Genomic DNA, 16,694 nt, shown 5'->3' with positions numbered 1-16,694 from the left:
TAACCCCAGCACTCTGCAGAAGGTGTGGGTAGGATAATCAGGGGAGGTTGTCTGTCTTAGTCAGTGTTCTATTGCTGTGAAGAGACACCATGACCATGACAACTTTATAGAAGAAAGCATTTAATTGGGGGCTTGCTTACAGTTTTAGAGGGTTAGTTCACTGTCATCTCCACTGGTGGAGAACATGGCAGCCAGCAAAAATGACTCTGAAAACATTATGCTATATCTGATCTGCAGGCAGAGAGAGGCAGAAAGAGAGGGAGAGGGAGAGAAGGAGGAAGAGAGGGAGAGAGAGGGAGAGAGGAGACTAGGTGTGGGCTTTTGAAACCTTGAAGCCCATCCCCAGTGACACACCTCTTCCAACAAGGCCACACTTCCCAACTCTTCTCTACAGTGCCACTCCCTGGTGACTACTATTCAAATATATAAGCCTATGGGGGCCATTCTTATTCAAACCACTACAATGTTTAAGGTCATCCTCAGCTACAGAGCAAGTTTGAGACTAGCCTGGGCTACATGAAACATAGGCTCGCACAAAACAAAACAACCAATACTAAGATCCTCTCTGAGGGAGTGAGATCACTGGAACTGGGCGGGCCCAGCTAGGTAAAGCTAAAAATCAGGTAAATTGGGAAAACCCTGCTAATGTAGACAATCTCTAGAGTCTTTTCAAACGTGCCTTTAAGGACTGGAGAGATGTTGCAGCAGTTAAAAACACTGGTTCTCTTCCAGAGATTCAATTCCCTGGCAGCTCACAGCAGTCTGTAACTCCAGTTCTGGGATATGCAAAACCCTCTTCTCATCTTCTCTGGCACCAGGCACGCAAATGGTTCGCAGACATACCTGCAGGCAGAATGGCCATATACACAAAGTGAATCCATACTTTGTTGTTGTTATTGTTTTGTTTTTTTGAGACAGGATTTCTCTGTGTAGCTTTGGAGCCTGTCCTGGAACTCACTCTGTAGACCAGGCTGGCCTTGAACTCACAGAGATCCGCCTGGCTCTGCTTCCTGAGTGCTGGGATTAAAGGTGTGCATCACCACTGCTCGTCTTAAATGCATACATTTTTAAAAAGAGCACTTAATTTTATTATTGTATTTGTGTGTGTGTGTGTGTGTGTGTGTGTGTGTGTGTGTGTGTCTTTGAACATGAACATGTGAATGCCCCCAAAACTGGAAAAGGATATCAGATTACCTTGGAGCTGAAGTCACAGGCAGTTGTGAGCCACTCAGCATGGGTGCTGAGATTTTTGAACTCCGATTCTCTCCAACAGCAGTATGTAGTCTTAACCATTGAGCTCTCTCTCCAGCCCAAAAGTGCATTTTTTTTAATGGTTTATTTTTTATTTTATGTGCATTGGTATTTTGCCTGCATGTATGTTTGTGTGAGGGTGTCGGATTCCCTGGAGGTAGAGTTATAGGCGGTTGTAGGCTGCCATGTGGGTGCTGGGAATTGAACCCAGGTCCTTTGTAAGAACAGCCAGTGCTCTTAGCTGCTGAGCCATCTCTCCAGCCCACAAAATTGCATTCTTAAGTGTATTCTTTCTGAGAAACTATTTCATATCAATAGCTTTGTTTTTACACTTTATTTATTTGTTTGTGTATTTTCTTACAGGGAAGGTCTCCGTATGTAGTCCCAAACTGGCCTAGAACTCCAGATCCTCCGGCTCAGCCTCGAAGTGCTAGGATTATAGATGGCTGGCTTCTGGCCAAAATAGGTTCTTTTTTAACTCGGTACAACCCACTGTTTTCCAGAACCATTGCCATAGCCGCTGAAAGGCCCAAGAAAGCGTGGCTCACCCAAAGTCACACGAGCTGGGGTCTTTCGACCTATCCCTCCCAACCCCCTACACACATTTCGTAGTTTTTCGGCGAGCACCGCCCTTCGCCACCTCCCCACCCCACAACTACAAGTCCCATCGTGCCCCGCGCTCACGCGCACTACGCGAGAGCAAGATGGCCGACACGGCGGCCGGGCCTGGTGGCTCCGGAACGGTAAGGATGGGGAGGCGCGGCGTAAAGCCGAGAGAGTTTGGGTCTTCTGGATCTTTTCCATGGTTTGAGCCACAATCTCGGACCGAGAAACCCAAGCCCATTCTGAGATCCGATGGTTGGAAAATGTTTCTGGCCAAATACATTCCCCGCCGCTCGGGACTTGGAGGCGGCCTCCTAAATTGGTGCACCTGAGACTTGATTGGCTCGTTCCCTGTTGAGGGTGGGAACCCGGAACACCTTCTGATTGGCCTGAAGAGGCTGTTTTCATCCTCTTACTGGCCAGCCAAAGTTGGAAGGGAGTTCCTTTTCAAAATATTTACCTTCCTTGCCTTTCTTTGAGGTTACTTCAGCCGTCCTCTGCGTCCGGCGTTGTTACTGTTAATTTTCCTTGTTAATAAAGTGGTGTGGAGATGGAACAAGAGACAGTATTTATTCGTCTAATCCCGCAAATCGTGTATATATTCTTCTTTTTTTCTTTTTCCGAGACAGGGTTTCTCTGTGTAACCCTGCTGCCCTGGAACTCGCTCGCTAGACCAGGCTGGCCTTGAACACACAGAGATCCACCTGCCTCTGCTTCCCAAGTGCTGGGATTAAGGTGTGCGCCACCACTGCCAGGCTCGTGTATATATTCTGATAATTTGCTCCAGAAAGAAGTGAAGGGACTGGAGAGATGGCTTAGTGGTGATGGCCTGCTGTTGCTATTCCAGAACACCTGAGTTCAGGGTCGGTTCACAACCACCTGTAACTCCAGTTAAATGGAATCCGGGAGCACTGGCACTCATATTAACATACACATACACACACAACACACACATCTACACGTAAAATTTTTTTTTTAAGCAAGTAGCATTTATTCTATTGGAAGTCTCTGGATTTGGGTGCTCAGTTACTACTCATTTGGTGAGATCTGTAAGTCTAAGTATTAAACACTGATAAATATTTAGCAAAAGACAATCTTTGCTATCCAGGCAAAAGTTGGTACACACCTGTAATTTGTATGCTTGGGAGGTGGAAGTTAGAGGATTGCAATATCATCCTAGGCTGCATATTTAGCATTAGGCCAGCCTCAGTGAACTACATAGTGAGATTTCTGTTCGCCATTGATGCTGTATGAACTCTGTGGTTTCATTCATCCTTGTCTAGTGGTTAAAAGTCTCCTCTTTCTGGGCTTTGATTCCCAGAGATCAGGAAGTAAACAATCCACTAATCCTGCTGATAACTACCATCTGGCCAGGAGGAGGACTCTGCAAGTGGTTGTGAGCTCCTTGCTGACAGAGGCAGGATTTGAGAGTGCTGAGAAAGCATCTGTGGAAACATTGACAGAGATGCTGCAGAGCTGTGAGTACCAAGAAACACTGGATCTTCTTTCTCGTTTATGGAGCTTCAGAAACTCCATCTTAGATATTGTTCCCTTTTTCTTGGAAGCCTGAGGCTCACCTTCAGACAGAAGAAACACAAATTGTTCATTGTAGAATAAGACCGTTTGTTTTGATGTTTATGTGTGTGTTAAGAGATACGTAGCAACATTGTCATTTTAATGATCTGTAGTGGCATTAAGTGCACACTCACAGTGCTGTGCAGTCCTCAGCATTATTCATGCCCAGAAACCCTGTACCCATGAACAAAATGCTCTTCTGTCTTCTCCCCAGCCCCAAGAACTTCTGTCTAGTTGGCTTTGAATTGAGATATATATATATATATATATATATATACATACATATATATATAGTCTTAGTGTCTTAGTTAGGGTTTCTGTTGCTGTGGAGAGACGCCATGACCACAGCAACTCTTATAAAGAAAACATTTAATTGAGATGGCTTACAGTTTCAGAGGTTTAGTCCATTATCATCATGGCGGGGAGCATGACGACATGCAGGCAGACAAGATGTTGCTGGCTGCATCTAGATATGTAGGCAACAGGAAGTGGACTGTGACACCCGAGAGTAGCTTGAGCATAGGAGACTGCAAAGCCTGCCCCCACAGTGACACACTTCCTCCAACAAGGCCATACCTACTCTACAAAGTCACACCTAATAGTCCCACTCCTTTGGGAGCCATTTTCTTTCAAACCACCATATATATATATCATATATATCATATATATATATGTATATACATATATATATATGATATATATATATCACATCCTTTTATGCATGCCATAGCACACACATGGAGGTCATAGGATAACTTGTGGGGATCAGTTTGCTCCTTCCGCTGTGTGAGTCCCAGGTCACCGACAGTAAGCACCTTTACCACTGAGCCATTTCACTGGCTTTGATTTTGCTTTTTATTTGCTTTTTCTGTACTTCAGATAAGTGGAATCTGAAAATATTTGTCATTTTGTGCCTGGCTTACTTTTATTTAATATAATGTTTCAAAGTTTGTCCGTGTTATAGATTTCATTCCTTTTGAGGGCTGAGTACACATTCCCTTGTAGAGTTAGATAGGGTGGGCACACATATAATCCTAGCCCTTGGGAGGTGGAGGCAGGAATATCAGGAGTTCAAATCTAGTTTCTGCTACATATGGAGTTTGAGGTTATATGAGAACCTGTCTCAAAACAAACGAAAATGCTCCGTTTTATGTGTATGTCCCGGTTGGTTTATCCATGCATTTGTCAGTGGATAGAATCTTTCCCACCTTCAGATTGTTGGGAATTTGTGAGTGTGCACAAGTGCCTGTTGAGCCTGTTGAACCACCTCACCCTAGCCTGTGGTCACTGGGTGTATATAGAACTGGTGGCTCCCCTGGTAATTAATTCTGTGTTGAACTCTGGAGGAACTGTGGCCTTTGCCCCTTGTAGACATCTCAGAAATCGGGAGAAGTGCCAAGTCTTACTGCGAGCACACAGCCAGGACCCAGCCCACACTGTCAGATATCGTGGTCACACTGGTTGAAATGGGTGAGTGCATCTCCAGCATCTAGTGCTTTCTCGTCTCTGTGTTAGGATCACTAGGGAGGGAGGAAAGCCTAGAGGTGTGTGTGGGGGTCTGCTGGGTGTTCATGGATTCCCTCGTGTTTTCCTTGATTTGCTTTTAGTTTAGAAAGTTAAAAGGAAGGGACTCTTTGAACTCATCTCAGAGACCCCTCTAAGTCCTTGTTGGGGGGCTCTACTGGAGCTTCTTTTGAGGGGCAGAATAGTGGCTAAGTTGGGAGCTTAAGCTCCCTTTCCACAGTATGAACTTCCCTTTTGTGTTCAGTATCCAGCGGCCCAGGAGGTGATTGGCTCTCTTGTCCCTAGGGTTCAATGTGGACACTCTTCCAGCTTATGCAAAACGGTCTCAGAGGATGGTCATCACTGCACGTAAGTGGCTTTGAACCCAAGTGCTTAGTAAGTACTCAAGTTGGAGACTAGGGCAGCCATCCATCAGAGTGGCAGCTGTTTCCTTGTCGCAGGCTCCCTTCCAGTCTCCGGGCTGGGTTGGCTCCCACAGCCTGTCTTACCTGGGCAGTGGGGTTAGGATGTGGCGCTCACTCACCACCACGCAGCTAAACCACATCTGAACTGCTGCTTTTGTGCTTCAGCCCTGAAGACTGGGAAGCGCTTGCTTCTTTAGATCAGGGTTGGCAAACTATGCTCTGTGGGCAGATGTGTCCATTGCTTCCTTTGTAAATAAGCTTACATCGGCATGCAGCTGTATTCACATATCTGTGATTGAGTTCAGTTATACAGGCAGAGTTTGTGCCTTGCAGAATCCGAACTGCCACTGTTTGGTGGCTACACTTGTAATCCTAGCACTCCTGAGGGGTGAGGGTGTGCTCCAGAGTTCTCATGCACCGAGGATGCATAATGAGGTCCGAGCTAGCCTGAGCTACACTACACAGGCAGGACTCTGGCTCAAAAACAAGCGAACAAAGGAAGTCTAAAATACGTATAATGTGTCCCTTTATGTAGAAAGTTAAATTCTGCTTTAGATAAATGAGTCCCTTAAGTTAAATAAGGAGGAACTGCTTTAGTCTTTACGACTTGGGGTAACTTGCTGTATTTGTTTCTTTTTTTTTGGTTTTTCGAGACAGGGTTTCTCTGTGTAGCTTTGTGCCTGTCCTGGAACTCACTTGGTAGCCCAGGCTGGCCTCGAACTCACAGAGATCCGCCTGCCTCTGCCTCCCGAGTGCTGGGATTAAAGGCATGCGCCACCACCGCCCGGCTGTATTTGTTTCTTAAAGTTGCTTTTTTGCATAGGCATCTTTTTAGATATTGTATCGATTTATCGTGTGTGTGCACACACGCACATGCCATAGTGTGCATGTGGCTGTCAGAGGCTTTCTTCCTCCACCATGTGGGTCCTGGAGGTTGGCTTGGTGGCGAGAATCTTTCCCCACTGAACCGTCTTGCCTCCTGTATTGGAGGGAAGCAGTGGAAAGCGCCATTTTCTTTCCCTCTTAGAGTTAAGCCCGTACTTCCCCAACAGTGTGTGTGTGCTAAGGATTGGACCACAGGGCCTCCTGCATGCTGAGCATGTGCTCACTGAACACTGCTCCTGGTGCCCTCACGGTCTCTGGAAAGGCAGCCAGCAGCTCATTTAACGCCCTTAATGAACTTTAGCGTGCTCTTTTCTGTAGTGGCTTTAGGAAAGCCTCTCTCCTGTTGATGCAAAGGGCTTACAGGCAGATTGTCACAGATGGAAATATCAAGCAAGATTACCTGGCACGGCGGGGCATTGTGTGCAGATCTGAAAGGGTTATGGAGGGCCTTTTATCAATAGAAATACGAGATGCTTAATCATGGTCCAGTGGGGAGAGCGGGGATTGAACAGGGACTATTGTCTGTTGAATGCAGGGGTGGAGAAGTGACCTTTGTGACTCTGTTGCAGCTCCGGTGACCAATCAGCCAGTGGCACCCAAGGCCCTCACTGCAGGGCAGAACAGACCCCACCCACCACACATCCCCAGCCACTTTCCCGAGTTTCCGGATCCCCACACCTACATCAAAACGCCGGTGAGTGGTGGAGCCTCCCAGGGCTGTGAGTGATGTCAGGGCTGTGAGTGATGTCAGGGCAGCTGATGAAGGGTTGCAAGTGCCAGTCACTTCTCACCATGACTTTCCCTAGACAGAGGAGTCTCGTTCTAGGGTCCGGTGGCTCACCCCTGTAATTCCAGCACTTGGAAGGCTGAGGCGGAAGGTTGCTATCAGTTTGAGGCCAGCCTGGGCTACAGAGTGAGAGGCTGTCTCTAAGAGAGAGACAGGCTTCAGGGAAGGAATTGATCCAGCCCTTGCCCTGGACTGCGGGCTCTCTAGTGTCCTGGGGCTGCTATGATAAAGTGCTACAAAGTAGTGACTTAGAGCAATAGAAAGGTCTTATTTCACAGGCTAGGGGCCAGAAGTTGAAAATTCAGGGGTTAGCAGGGCCACGCTCCCTCTGAACCCTGCAGGGAGTCCGTGTTCACCTCACCCTAGCTGAGGGTATGCCTGCATTTCTCCAGCACGTCTTGGTTTATAGGTGTGTCCTCCAACCTTCCTGTCTCTGCAGTTTAAAATACTTTGTTTTCCCTTGAGGATACCATCTGTCCTTACTTCAGGACTTCTTCCTAAGTGATGACATCTCTGGTGACTCTGTTGCCAAATAAAGCCATCGGAGATGCCGGGAGTTAGGAGTTCACGCTATCTAGACATTTTTTATGGGAACACAATTCAGTCTGTAGTGTGTGAATGGGTCCTGACAATAAAGATAATTTAAGAAGCTCCTTTTAGTGTTGGTTGTTTGAGACTCTGAGTTGGCCTCCAACTCAGTGTGGAGTTAAAGATGACTTCAGACTCCAGGTCCTCCTGCGTCTGTCTCGATGCTGAGATTGCAAGTGTGTATCATTATACCTGCATCAAAGTGCTTGTTTATGTGAGTAGTATCACTTAATCTACGACAGGTAGTGTACATTAAAAGGTAACCTCACCCTTATTAAAAGTTCTGAAACCCGTGACCTTCTCTTATGGCCTGTGCTTTTTCTCTCTGAAATCTTGGTGTAGGATATTAAATTGCAGCTCAATCTTTAGATCAGCTTACTTTAATTCTTTTTTTTTTTTCTTTTTCTTTGAGACAGGGTTTTTCTGTGTAATAGCCCTGGCTGTCTCGGAACTCACTCTGATCCTCTGAACTCACAGAGATCCTTCTGTCTCTGTCTCCCCCGAGTGCTGGGATTAAAGGTGTGTGCCATCACCACTTGGCTACTTTAAATTATTTAATGGTTCTTTAGTTGAAAAAGTTATATCTGAAAGATGTGGCCAGGTGTGGTGGCACACACCTTTAATCACAGCACTTGGGAGGCAGAGGCAGGAGGATCTCTGTGAGTCCCAGGACAGACCAGGGCTATATAGTGAGACCCTGTCTCAAAAAAACAAAAACAAAAAAACCAAAAAAACAAACCAAAACAAAAAACCAGGACAGGAGAGGTGGCTCAGCGTTTAAGAGTGCTTGCTGCTCTTTCAGAGGACCCGGGTTCAATTCCTGGCACCTGTGTTGAACAGTTGACAGCCATGGGTGACTAGTTCCAGGACATTCTCATTCTCTTCTACAGGAACCTCCGTGGGTGTGAGCATTCCCTTCTCTCTTTCTCTCCCCTCCACTCTTCCTTTCTCTCCCCCCTCCACGCATACATAAGTAAATAAATAAAATCTTCAAAGCTAGGGCCTAGGGTTGTAGCTCAGTGGTAACACCCTTGGCCTAGCCTGTTGCACACCCAGCACACATACACGCATAAGATAGATATAAATAAGGGTTTCTTATTTCAAAATTAAATTCCAAGTTCTTGAATGTCAAATGTCATTGAAACAACTACAACATTTTTGTTTTATTTTTAGTCAGGTGTCACTTTGTAACACTGACTGGCCTGAAACTCACTATAGACCAAACTGGCTTAAAACTCCCTCCGTAGATCAGGCTGGCCTTGAACTTGCAGTCATCATCCTGCCTCTTGTTTCCCAAGTGCTGGCATTATAGGTATGTACCATTATGCCCAGATTCTGCATCTTAATGTTTTTTTGTTTTTGTTTTTGTTTTTTTTCTGGAGCTGAGGATCGAACCCAGGGCCTTGCGCTTGCTAGGCAAGTGCTCTACCACTGAACTAAATCCCCAACCCCACATCTTAATGTTTTTAACAAGCATATTCAAAATCTGGTTTTCATTTTAGGATGATTTTAGACACGTCAGGAAATTGTGTTCGTATGTTTAAGTATCGATAGGAAGTCTGTAGATGACACAGTTCAGTTGACTGTCACACAGTAAATAAGTTCACAAGTACCTCCTTTTAAAACTCTGTGGGACGGGAGAGGGTTGGCTCAGGGGTTAAGAGCACATAGTGCTCTTCCGTGGGACCTGATTGTGGCTCCTAGTACCCCAGTGGGTGCTCACAACTGGCTAACTCATGGAGTTCTAGGAGATCTGATGTCTCTGACCTCCTCAGGCACCCGCACACATGGGCACACCACCCCCACTGTACACACAGTAAAATACATCGTAAAAAACAACCACTCAGGCCAGGGCAGGGACACATGTTTGTAATTCCAGTACTAGAAGATTGGCGGGGCGGGGGTGGGGGGGCCTTTGAAAAAAATCTTCTTTATTTTATCATTTTAGATTTATTTTGTGTATATGAGGCTTTTGCCTGCATGTATGTCTGTGTACCACATACATGCCTGGTGCCTGAGGAGGCGGAGAGCCTCCATGTGGGTGCTGGGACTTGAACCCAGGTCTTTGCAAGAACAAAAGTGTTTTAACCACTGAGCCAGCTCTCCAGCCCTTGAAAAATCTTTACAAAGAAAAAAACCTGCCTTTCTGTCATGAAGAGCTGTTTTTGGTCAGTGTTAAAATGTCATCTCTGCCCTTAGAGTGTAAAGTATTTTGGTCTTCTCTCTTTCTTACTAGATCTCGAGTGTTTCCCCAGAGACGGCCAACAAGGCACTGACTGGGAGGAGTCTCCTGTCTTTGGCTTTCTCAGTTGTCCTTACAGTAACAGTTTCAGTCTGTTTTTCTTTCCTTTTTTTTTAAAAAATTTATTTATTATGTATACAGTGTTCTGCCTGCAGGCCAGAAGAGGGTGTCAGATCTCATTACAGATGGTTGTGAGCCACCATGTGGTTGCTGGGAATTGAACTCAGGACCTCTGGAAGAGCAGTCAGTGCTCTCAACCTCTGAGCCATCTCTCCAGCCCTTCTTTCCTTTTTAAAATAAATTATGTTTATTTCATTTATCTGTGTGGGTGGGCATTCCCCAGTGTGTGTGTGGTGCAGGGATGTGTGGGGTCAGTGGAGAATGTGAGGGCGTCAGTTCCCCTTTGAACCACGTGGGTCCTGAGGATGGAGCCCAAGTGGTCAGGCTGGTGAGCGCCATTGTCTGCAGAGCCGTCCTCCCCTCAGTCTGTATTTCGTTTTCCCTCCTAACCCCCTCCCTCCCTCCCTCCTTCCTTCTCTTCTTCCCTCCTTCCCTCCCCCTCCTTAGACCAGGCTGGCCTTGACCTCACTGAGCTCTGCCTGCATCCGCCTCCCAGGTGATGAGATAAAGCCGTGTGCTAGCTACCACGGCTGGTAGTCTGTAATTCCAGAGGGATCTTCGGACCGTGTGTCTGTTTGGAGAGGGTGTTGAAAACCGCAGGATGGTGCGGCATGCACATGCACATGGGCCAGCCCTCCCTCCCAGGGCCCCTTGGGGCTGGATGTCTTACACCTAAGGCTCGCTGCTGTGGTCAGCTGTGCTAGACGTTTGCGTTTTTCCTAAGGAGGGTGTGTGTACTGAGACGGTCCTCTCTCTTTCCTATGCTGCTCGTCACATCGCTTCACTCCAACATTAGTTAGCAGGCCTTCTCAGAAGGACACAGCTGCAGCAGGGCCTGAGGAGAGCTGAAGGCGGCCCGGGCTCAGCCTGGTCTCTCTCTTGTTCTAGACATACCGGGAGCCGGTGTCCGACTACCAGGTCCTGCGAGAGAAGGCTGCGTCTCAGAGGCGAGACGTGGAGCGAGCGCTCACCCGCTTCATGGCCAAGACGGGCGAGACCCAGAGTCTTTTCAAGGATGACGTCAGCACTTTCCCCTGTGAGAGTCGCCCCTGGGAGCCTGTCTTCCTGTTGGAGATAATCACACCATCTTTCCTTCTCTCGGTGTGGTGGGGAGAGATGAGCAAGGCTTCGTGTTTTTCTCTAGTGCAGTTTATTCTTCAGACCTCTGGTCCTTCCCCCAAGCCCGGAGAGACTGTTCTGAACTGATGACTCCAAACAGAAAGCTGCTCAGGGCAGTGAGTTTAGGTTACCTCACTGGTGGCTGAGCCCTGCCTGGGCAGCAGTCTCCTGTGGAATGGTGCCCAGGTGGTAGGAGGGACACTGGCGTCTGCAGCCAGTTGCCTGCCAGTGTCCTTTCTTGGGTTACATCTCATTCAGGCTTTGCTGACCGAGTCACTCAGCTCGGGTTATGCAGAGGTGAGTGGGGAGATTGGTCTGTTCATTCAGCACGCTTCCACTCGGTGCCTGCTCTGCAGTCGTGTGGCTGAGGGGCACCAGGCGCTGACCGTTCCCACACGTCACCTCAGGCAGCCCATCCAGACCTGAGTTAGCAGTCCTTAGCAATCTAGGCCTTTGCACAACATGGCGGCTTGTAGGAGAGGGAAATGGACTAGCTCAAGGTCATGGTAGCTGGGTGGCATTCCGGCCTGGCTCCTTCTGGCTGCTCGACAGTCGTGTCTCTTTTCCACTTCCCAGTGATTGCTGCCAGACCCTTCACCATCCCCTACCTCACAGCCCTGCTTCCCTCTGAGCTGGAGATCCAGCAGATGGAGGAGACAGACTCCTCAGAGCAGGATGAGCAGACAGACACCGAGAACCTCGCTCTTCATATCAGCACGGTGGGTTCTCCCCTTCTGCCTGCCTCATAGTACCCCCACAACAGCCTATCCCACGCTAGGCTCCTACCCCTGGGAGCTGAGCAGCACCTCCCCCGGGTCTCTGGCTGTCTGGTAGAAGCTTGCCTGATAGGCCTGTGTGACCGACCGACCGATCTCCAAATGAATCACTCATTTGGAGATACTGATGAGCACTGCGGGTCCAGATACTGTTCCGGGTGCTGGGAAACTAGAAGGCAGGACAGACACAGCCCACCCTCAGGGAGCTGAAGAGGATTGCCATGGAGCTGGGAAGGGCGAGGATTAGAAAGTGACATCTGAGGAAAGACTGAAGAGACCGGTGCCTGAGTGTGTCTCGGGGTGGGGTGGGCAGTCTGAGTGGCACAGCACCCCGCGAGCGAGCGAGGCCAGCCTGAGGTCGAGCGAGCTCACTCGTGGTCCCCGCTGCTGCTTCAGGCCGAACAGCCATCCAAGTGAGGTTGCAGAACTCACTGGCTCAGCGCCTGAAGGAGGGAGGACTGGGGTGGGGCACCCGAGGAAAGCTAAGGCGCATGGCATGTGACATGCCTCCGGGATGCTTCCGTGAAGCTGTCAGCCGGCAGATGGAGTTAGAACTGGGAGCTGGTGCTGAGGGGATGACAGGGCTGCCTTGGCCAGGCGGCCCGAGGAGCTCGTGACAAACCCCTCACTTTTTCTACCAATGTTGGAGTCAATTGGATGCTTTACTTCCTGTCTCAAAGCTGCCTGTGCCTGAAGGGGACCAGAAAGTAGCATGTCTATAAGCTGTCCCACATCCTACTTTGTGGGACCTGGAGCCAACGTTTTAGCCTTCATGTCACTCACTCTTATCTGAGAGCATGTTTAAGGCACAAGTAATAGATAGTAATGTTGGAGTCTGGATGTGGAGGAATGGTAGATGGAGGGAGTGGTAGGTGATACTCTGTTGTGCCCTTAAGAACTCAAGCAGGCCAGGAGCTGGTGTCCACACAGACCGCCCCCACACCTGGCCCCACGTGAGCACAGTGTTCTGTGGCAGTCGTTTTGAAGAGGACCCTGATGGCTGTGGGTCCATTCCTTGGGTTTAGTGCAGGAGTCAAGCACATGTCCTCTACAGGAAAATGACTTTTTGGGGGAGAACAGACTTAATGAGATAGTATGGGTACGTAGTAAAACCTAGAAGTCATCCAGAGTCTTCAGGCCCAGTAAGCCCAAGGCTGGTGTCTGCACCCCAGGCCAACTGTCCCTTGAGAGGAATCTTCTGTTCATTTTGTGCCATCTGGTCACAGTATCACAGTGACAGCAGCCGCTGCTGGCTGGGGTCTGAGGCCTCTCAACCTCCCACTGGAGAAGAGGACGCTCTGCTCCTCCTTGGTATGCCACTAGGGGGCGCTGCCAGGCCAGCTTCTGCTTGCTAGGCCTGAGTGAGTGGCCAGGCCAGGTTTGGGGTGTGGTATTTCATGCCCTGACCCTGCTGCCACTGCTCAAAGAAGTACAAAAATACATTTAAAAAAAGAATATGGGAACCAAAGGAGAGTATAAATATTAATAAGGAGAAGAGAATCAATTACCCATGTATCCAGGTCACTTTTTAAATTTAAATTTAAATTCACGCTGAATACACACACACACACACACACACACACACACACACACACACACACACACACACACACACATACGCACACATGCACGCACGCACAAAACATTGATCCCAATTTACAGGTCACAGGCATCACTGACAGAATGTAAGTGTGGGTATCTGGGGACTCCGCCTTGCCTTGCTGAGCTTCATTTCAGGATTGCCGAAGCTTCTGGAACGTGCTGGAATATGGTTATTGGTCCTTCGTTCCAAGTGTCAGAAACGAGAGATTTTGGAGAAATGTGTTAGGACTTAGTTTGGGCCTAGGAGAGCTGCCCTGTGCTCTGATTTGTTTTGATCCTGTGTCTCTTACTCCAGGGTACCCACGGCCACTTCCTTTTTTCATCCCGTTGGGTTGGGCTTCTTCCCAGCAGCATGTAAATTCTAACCCTCACTCCCAGGTCTCCTTTACTTCTCCCCCCCACCCCCCTTCTGAAGAGGCTGAGGCCCCTGGAGTATCTCACCTTGCCAAAGCTCCCTTAGAGTCAGCACTGCTCAGGTCCCCCGAGTCTGGGGCAGAGATGACGACCCTGGGAAGACAGTGGCTCCGTCTTCTCACATCTCAGTGAAGAGACACCAGAGGTGGTTCTCGCTGTGGGCACAGTCTCTTTCCTCACGCCACTGGCGCTCTGCTTTGTCTCGGCTTTTGCTCAAAGGAGGATTCCGGAGCTGAGAAGGAGAACGCATCTGTCTTGCAGCAGAACTCCTCCTTGTCTGGCAGCCGGAACGGAGAGGAGAGCGTCATCGATAACCCCTATCTGCGGCCTGTGAAGAAGCCCAAGATCCGCAGGAAGAAGTGAGTTGGAGTCACTTGTTTGCTCCTTGGTAGGAATAGGCTCAGCAGTGGTGTGAGCTTGGCGAGCACTGCTTGGGCAAGAGGAAGTCATCTTCCTCTGCCTCCTCCTCGGCTCCCACGTGCACCTGCTGCCCGTGTCCTGCAGCCAGGGCAACCCTGTGAGGCCTAGAGCTGCTCTCCCCTGGGAGAGCATGAGGGGCCCCGAGGCAGGCTCTCTGGTTCTTCTTCTTTCTAGGTCCCTCTCGTGAGCTGAGACGGAGACTGCCCTGTAAGGGGGAGGACACGGCTTTCCTGGGGGCGTGAGATCAGAGAGAAGAGGATGGTGAGGTCTTTTTGGCCTTGCCCAGGCTGGATCATTTTAGTAGCAGCCTTCTATGAAGATAACCTGTTTTGCAAATAGGCCAGGTGACTTCCTTGATTAATCACAGGACTTGATTCCTTTGAAACCTGGAGGGCCAGGGAAGGTGGTAGGAAGAAGAAGGTCCGCTGCCCTGTGCCCTGCCGGAAAGACTGCCAAGTGTATCTTCCAGGCCACCCGGATCCCCTCGTTGACCCAAAAGAATCATGGCATTGATTTACCAGCCCAGAACCTCATTCTCACTTCTTTCTGCACCTGGGCCCCAAGATCCCTGCTGAGCTGGTGGAGAGTGACGTTGTATCCCTCATCATGTTAGAGACAGGCCCACACTGCAGCTCTGATCTGGGGCTGGCAGGAGCTGGGAGTGCGTGTGTTAATAAAGATGACAACAGCCATCAGAGCAGCCTTGAATCTCTGACCAGCATTTGATTAGAGCTGACAGCAGAGGGGATCATTCCCCTTGGGACGGGTGCCTCGGAACAGCCTTCTGGGAAGGATGGTCTGACCAGAGCCTGGAATATAGCTAGTTCTCCCAGGACTTGGTAGAGGAGCCCTGGATTTTAAGCACCAGGAAGAGGGCTCAGTAGGTGGGGGTGGGACTTGTTTTGAGAGCTAGGTGGAGCTGAGAAACGTAACTGGTGGTGGAAAGCCACATTCCCACTCGCTGGAGGGAGTCCGCTGAGAGGGTCCTGCCGAATCCATGCATTTGTCAAGAAGCAAGTCTGCATTCGCCCGTCTCCACCTTCCTGGAGAGAAGACGCCATCCATCATTCTGCCCACTAATCATGAAACGTGCCTCAAGGAAGATACTGGGCAAGTTGGTATCTTGGCTGGTTTGAAAAGAGGGATTGAAAAACCAAACCCAAGGAAGAGTGGCGGGGACATGGAAATGGACGTCCAGAAGATCAGTCGTTCGTGGACTGGAGTGCTGGGTCAGTGTTTAATTTTTCTCTCTGTACTCCACCTGTGCTGCTGCATCTCCTCCTCATTTCACTCTCACCCTGCCCATGTGTGTTTTTGAGACGGAATCTCGCTCTGGAGCCCAGGCTATCCCAGAAGTCACTGTATCCCAGGCTCAGTGATTCTCCTGCCTCGTGCTGTGATCACAGGTGTGAGACACCATACCTGGCTTCCGGTAATCAGGCAGGGGGGTTCCACCTTCCTGCTGCTCTCTGGAGTCTTCGGTCCCTTGCCTGGAGGAAAACAGCTCTGTCTGGAACTGAAGGAGGGACTAGGAACAGTGAGCTTCCTTGGCTCTGGACCAGACAGGAGTGTTCTCATGGTGACTCAGAACTTCCAGGTCAGAACAGGAAGACTGCCTGTGTGGATGCGGAGAGCTTGTGATACACTTGGCAACTCATGGCCCAGTCAGTTGAAATCCAGTCCCCAGGTCAGACAGGAGGTCCCACACCTGCTGTTCCTGACGCTCTGGTCAGCACGTCTGTACTTCTGCACCATTGTCGCCGTCTGAAGTGGACACCCATTGAGCATGTGGTGGGAGGTGGGAGTGGGGGGGCTGCTGCTGCTGCCCCTGACCTCGGCACTGCACTGCTGTGATTTCTCTAGAAGAGGGGTGTTGGGACAGGGACCTGAAGGGTGTTGTGTTGACACATAATTCTCAATGTATGTCTATATATTTCTATTTTTGTAAGCTGGGAGGGAAGTCTTCCTAGAGGGAAAAATAAAGTGTGATTTATGAAAAGCCTGTATTAAAATTCATAATAAAATTTTTTTTAAATGAATTGAACCTAGAGCCTTTCAAATAAATACTATACACAGCTTTTCCTGGATATAAGACTAGCTTTTTTTTTTAAACTTTCAGTTTTGAGATAGGGTCTCACTAAGATGTCCAGGTTGGCCTTGAACTCACTCTGTAGCCCAGGCACACCTTAAATCTGGCAATTCTCTTGCTTCAGCCATCCCAAATTAGGAAGTGTGTGAAGAGTCCTCACTCAGGAAATGAAAAAACGATTCCTCACTCAGCTTCAACACTAGCATGTTGTCACCATTCTATCGTTTCCCCTGATTTTCCTGTTCTTTGCTGAGATTTGTTGTTTTATACAGGTGCTAGGGCACAGCTGGCTTCG

General features: G+C 48.9%; 1 protein-coding gene across 1 annotated transcript; it reads left to right on the top strand.

Annotated features, from left to right (window-relative positions):
• Window positions 1–1,936: 1,936 nt before the first annotated feature.
• Window positions 1,937–16,354, top strand: Taf8 (TATA-box binding protein associated factor 8). Its single transcript, XM_052745534.1, has 9 exons — window positions 1,937–1,994; window positions 3,176–3,332; window positions 4,801–4,899; window positions 5,239–5,301; window positions 6,812–6,936; window positions 10,868–11,015; window positions 11,675–11,817; window positions 14,110–14,249; window positions 14,485–16,354. Exons 1-9 carry the CDS (start codon window positions 1,956–1,958, stop codon window positions 14,495–14,497), a joined length of 927 nt encoding a protein of 308 aa, XP_052601494.1. The 5' UTR covers window positions 1,937–1,955; the 3' UTR covers window positions 14,498–16,354.
• Window positions 16,355–16,694: the final 340 nt, after the last annotated feature.

Source organism: Peromyscus californicus, unplaced genomic scaffold (genome assembly GCF_007827085.1).
Source record: "Peromyscus californicus insignis strain IS unplaced genomic scaffold, ASM782708v3 Scaffold_19__1_contigs__length_69161282, whole genome shotgun sequence".
In the NCBI taxonomy this organism is placed as follows: Eukaryota; Metazoa; Chordata; class Mammalia; order Rodentia; family Cricetidae; genus Peromyscus; species Peromyscus californicus.
The sequence above is the reverse complement of the archived record's forward strand: the minus strand, read 5'-3'. Positions and strand labels throughout refer to the sequence as shown.

What these genes read in the sequence shown, in the direction of transcription:
- Taf8 (XM_052745534.1), top strand. Translation starts at nt 1,956, where the DNA reads ATGGCCGACACGGCGGCCGGGCCTGGTGGCTCCGGAACG. An exon ending in GACAGAGATGCTGCAGAGCT is followed by an intron (nt 3,333 to 4,800) that starts GTGAGTACCAAG and finishes TGCCCCTTGTAG; the next exon opens with ACATCTCAGAAATCGGGAGA. An exon ending in GGTCACACTGGTTGAAATGG is followed by an intron (nt 4,900 to 5,238) that starts GTGAGTGCATCT and finishes TCTTGTCCCTAG; the next exon opens with GGTTCAATGTGGACACTCTT.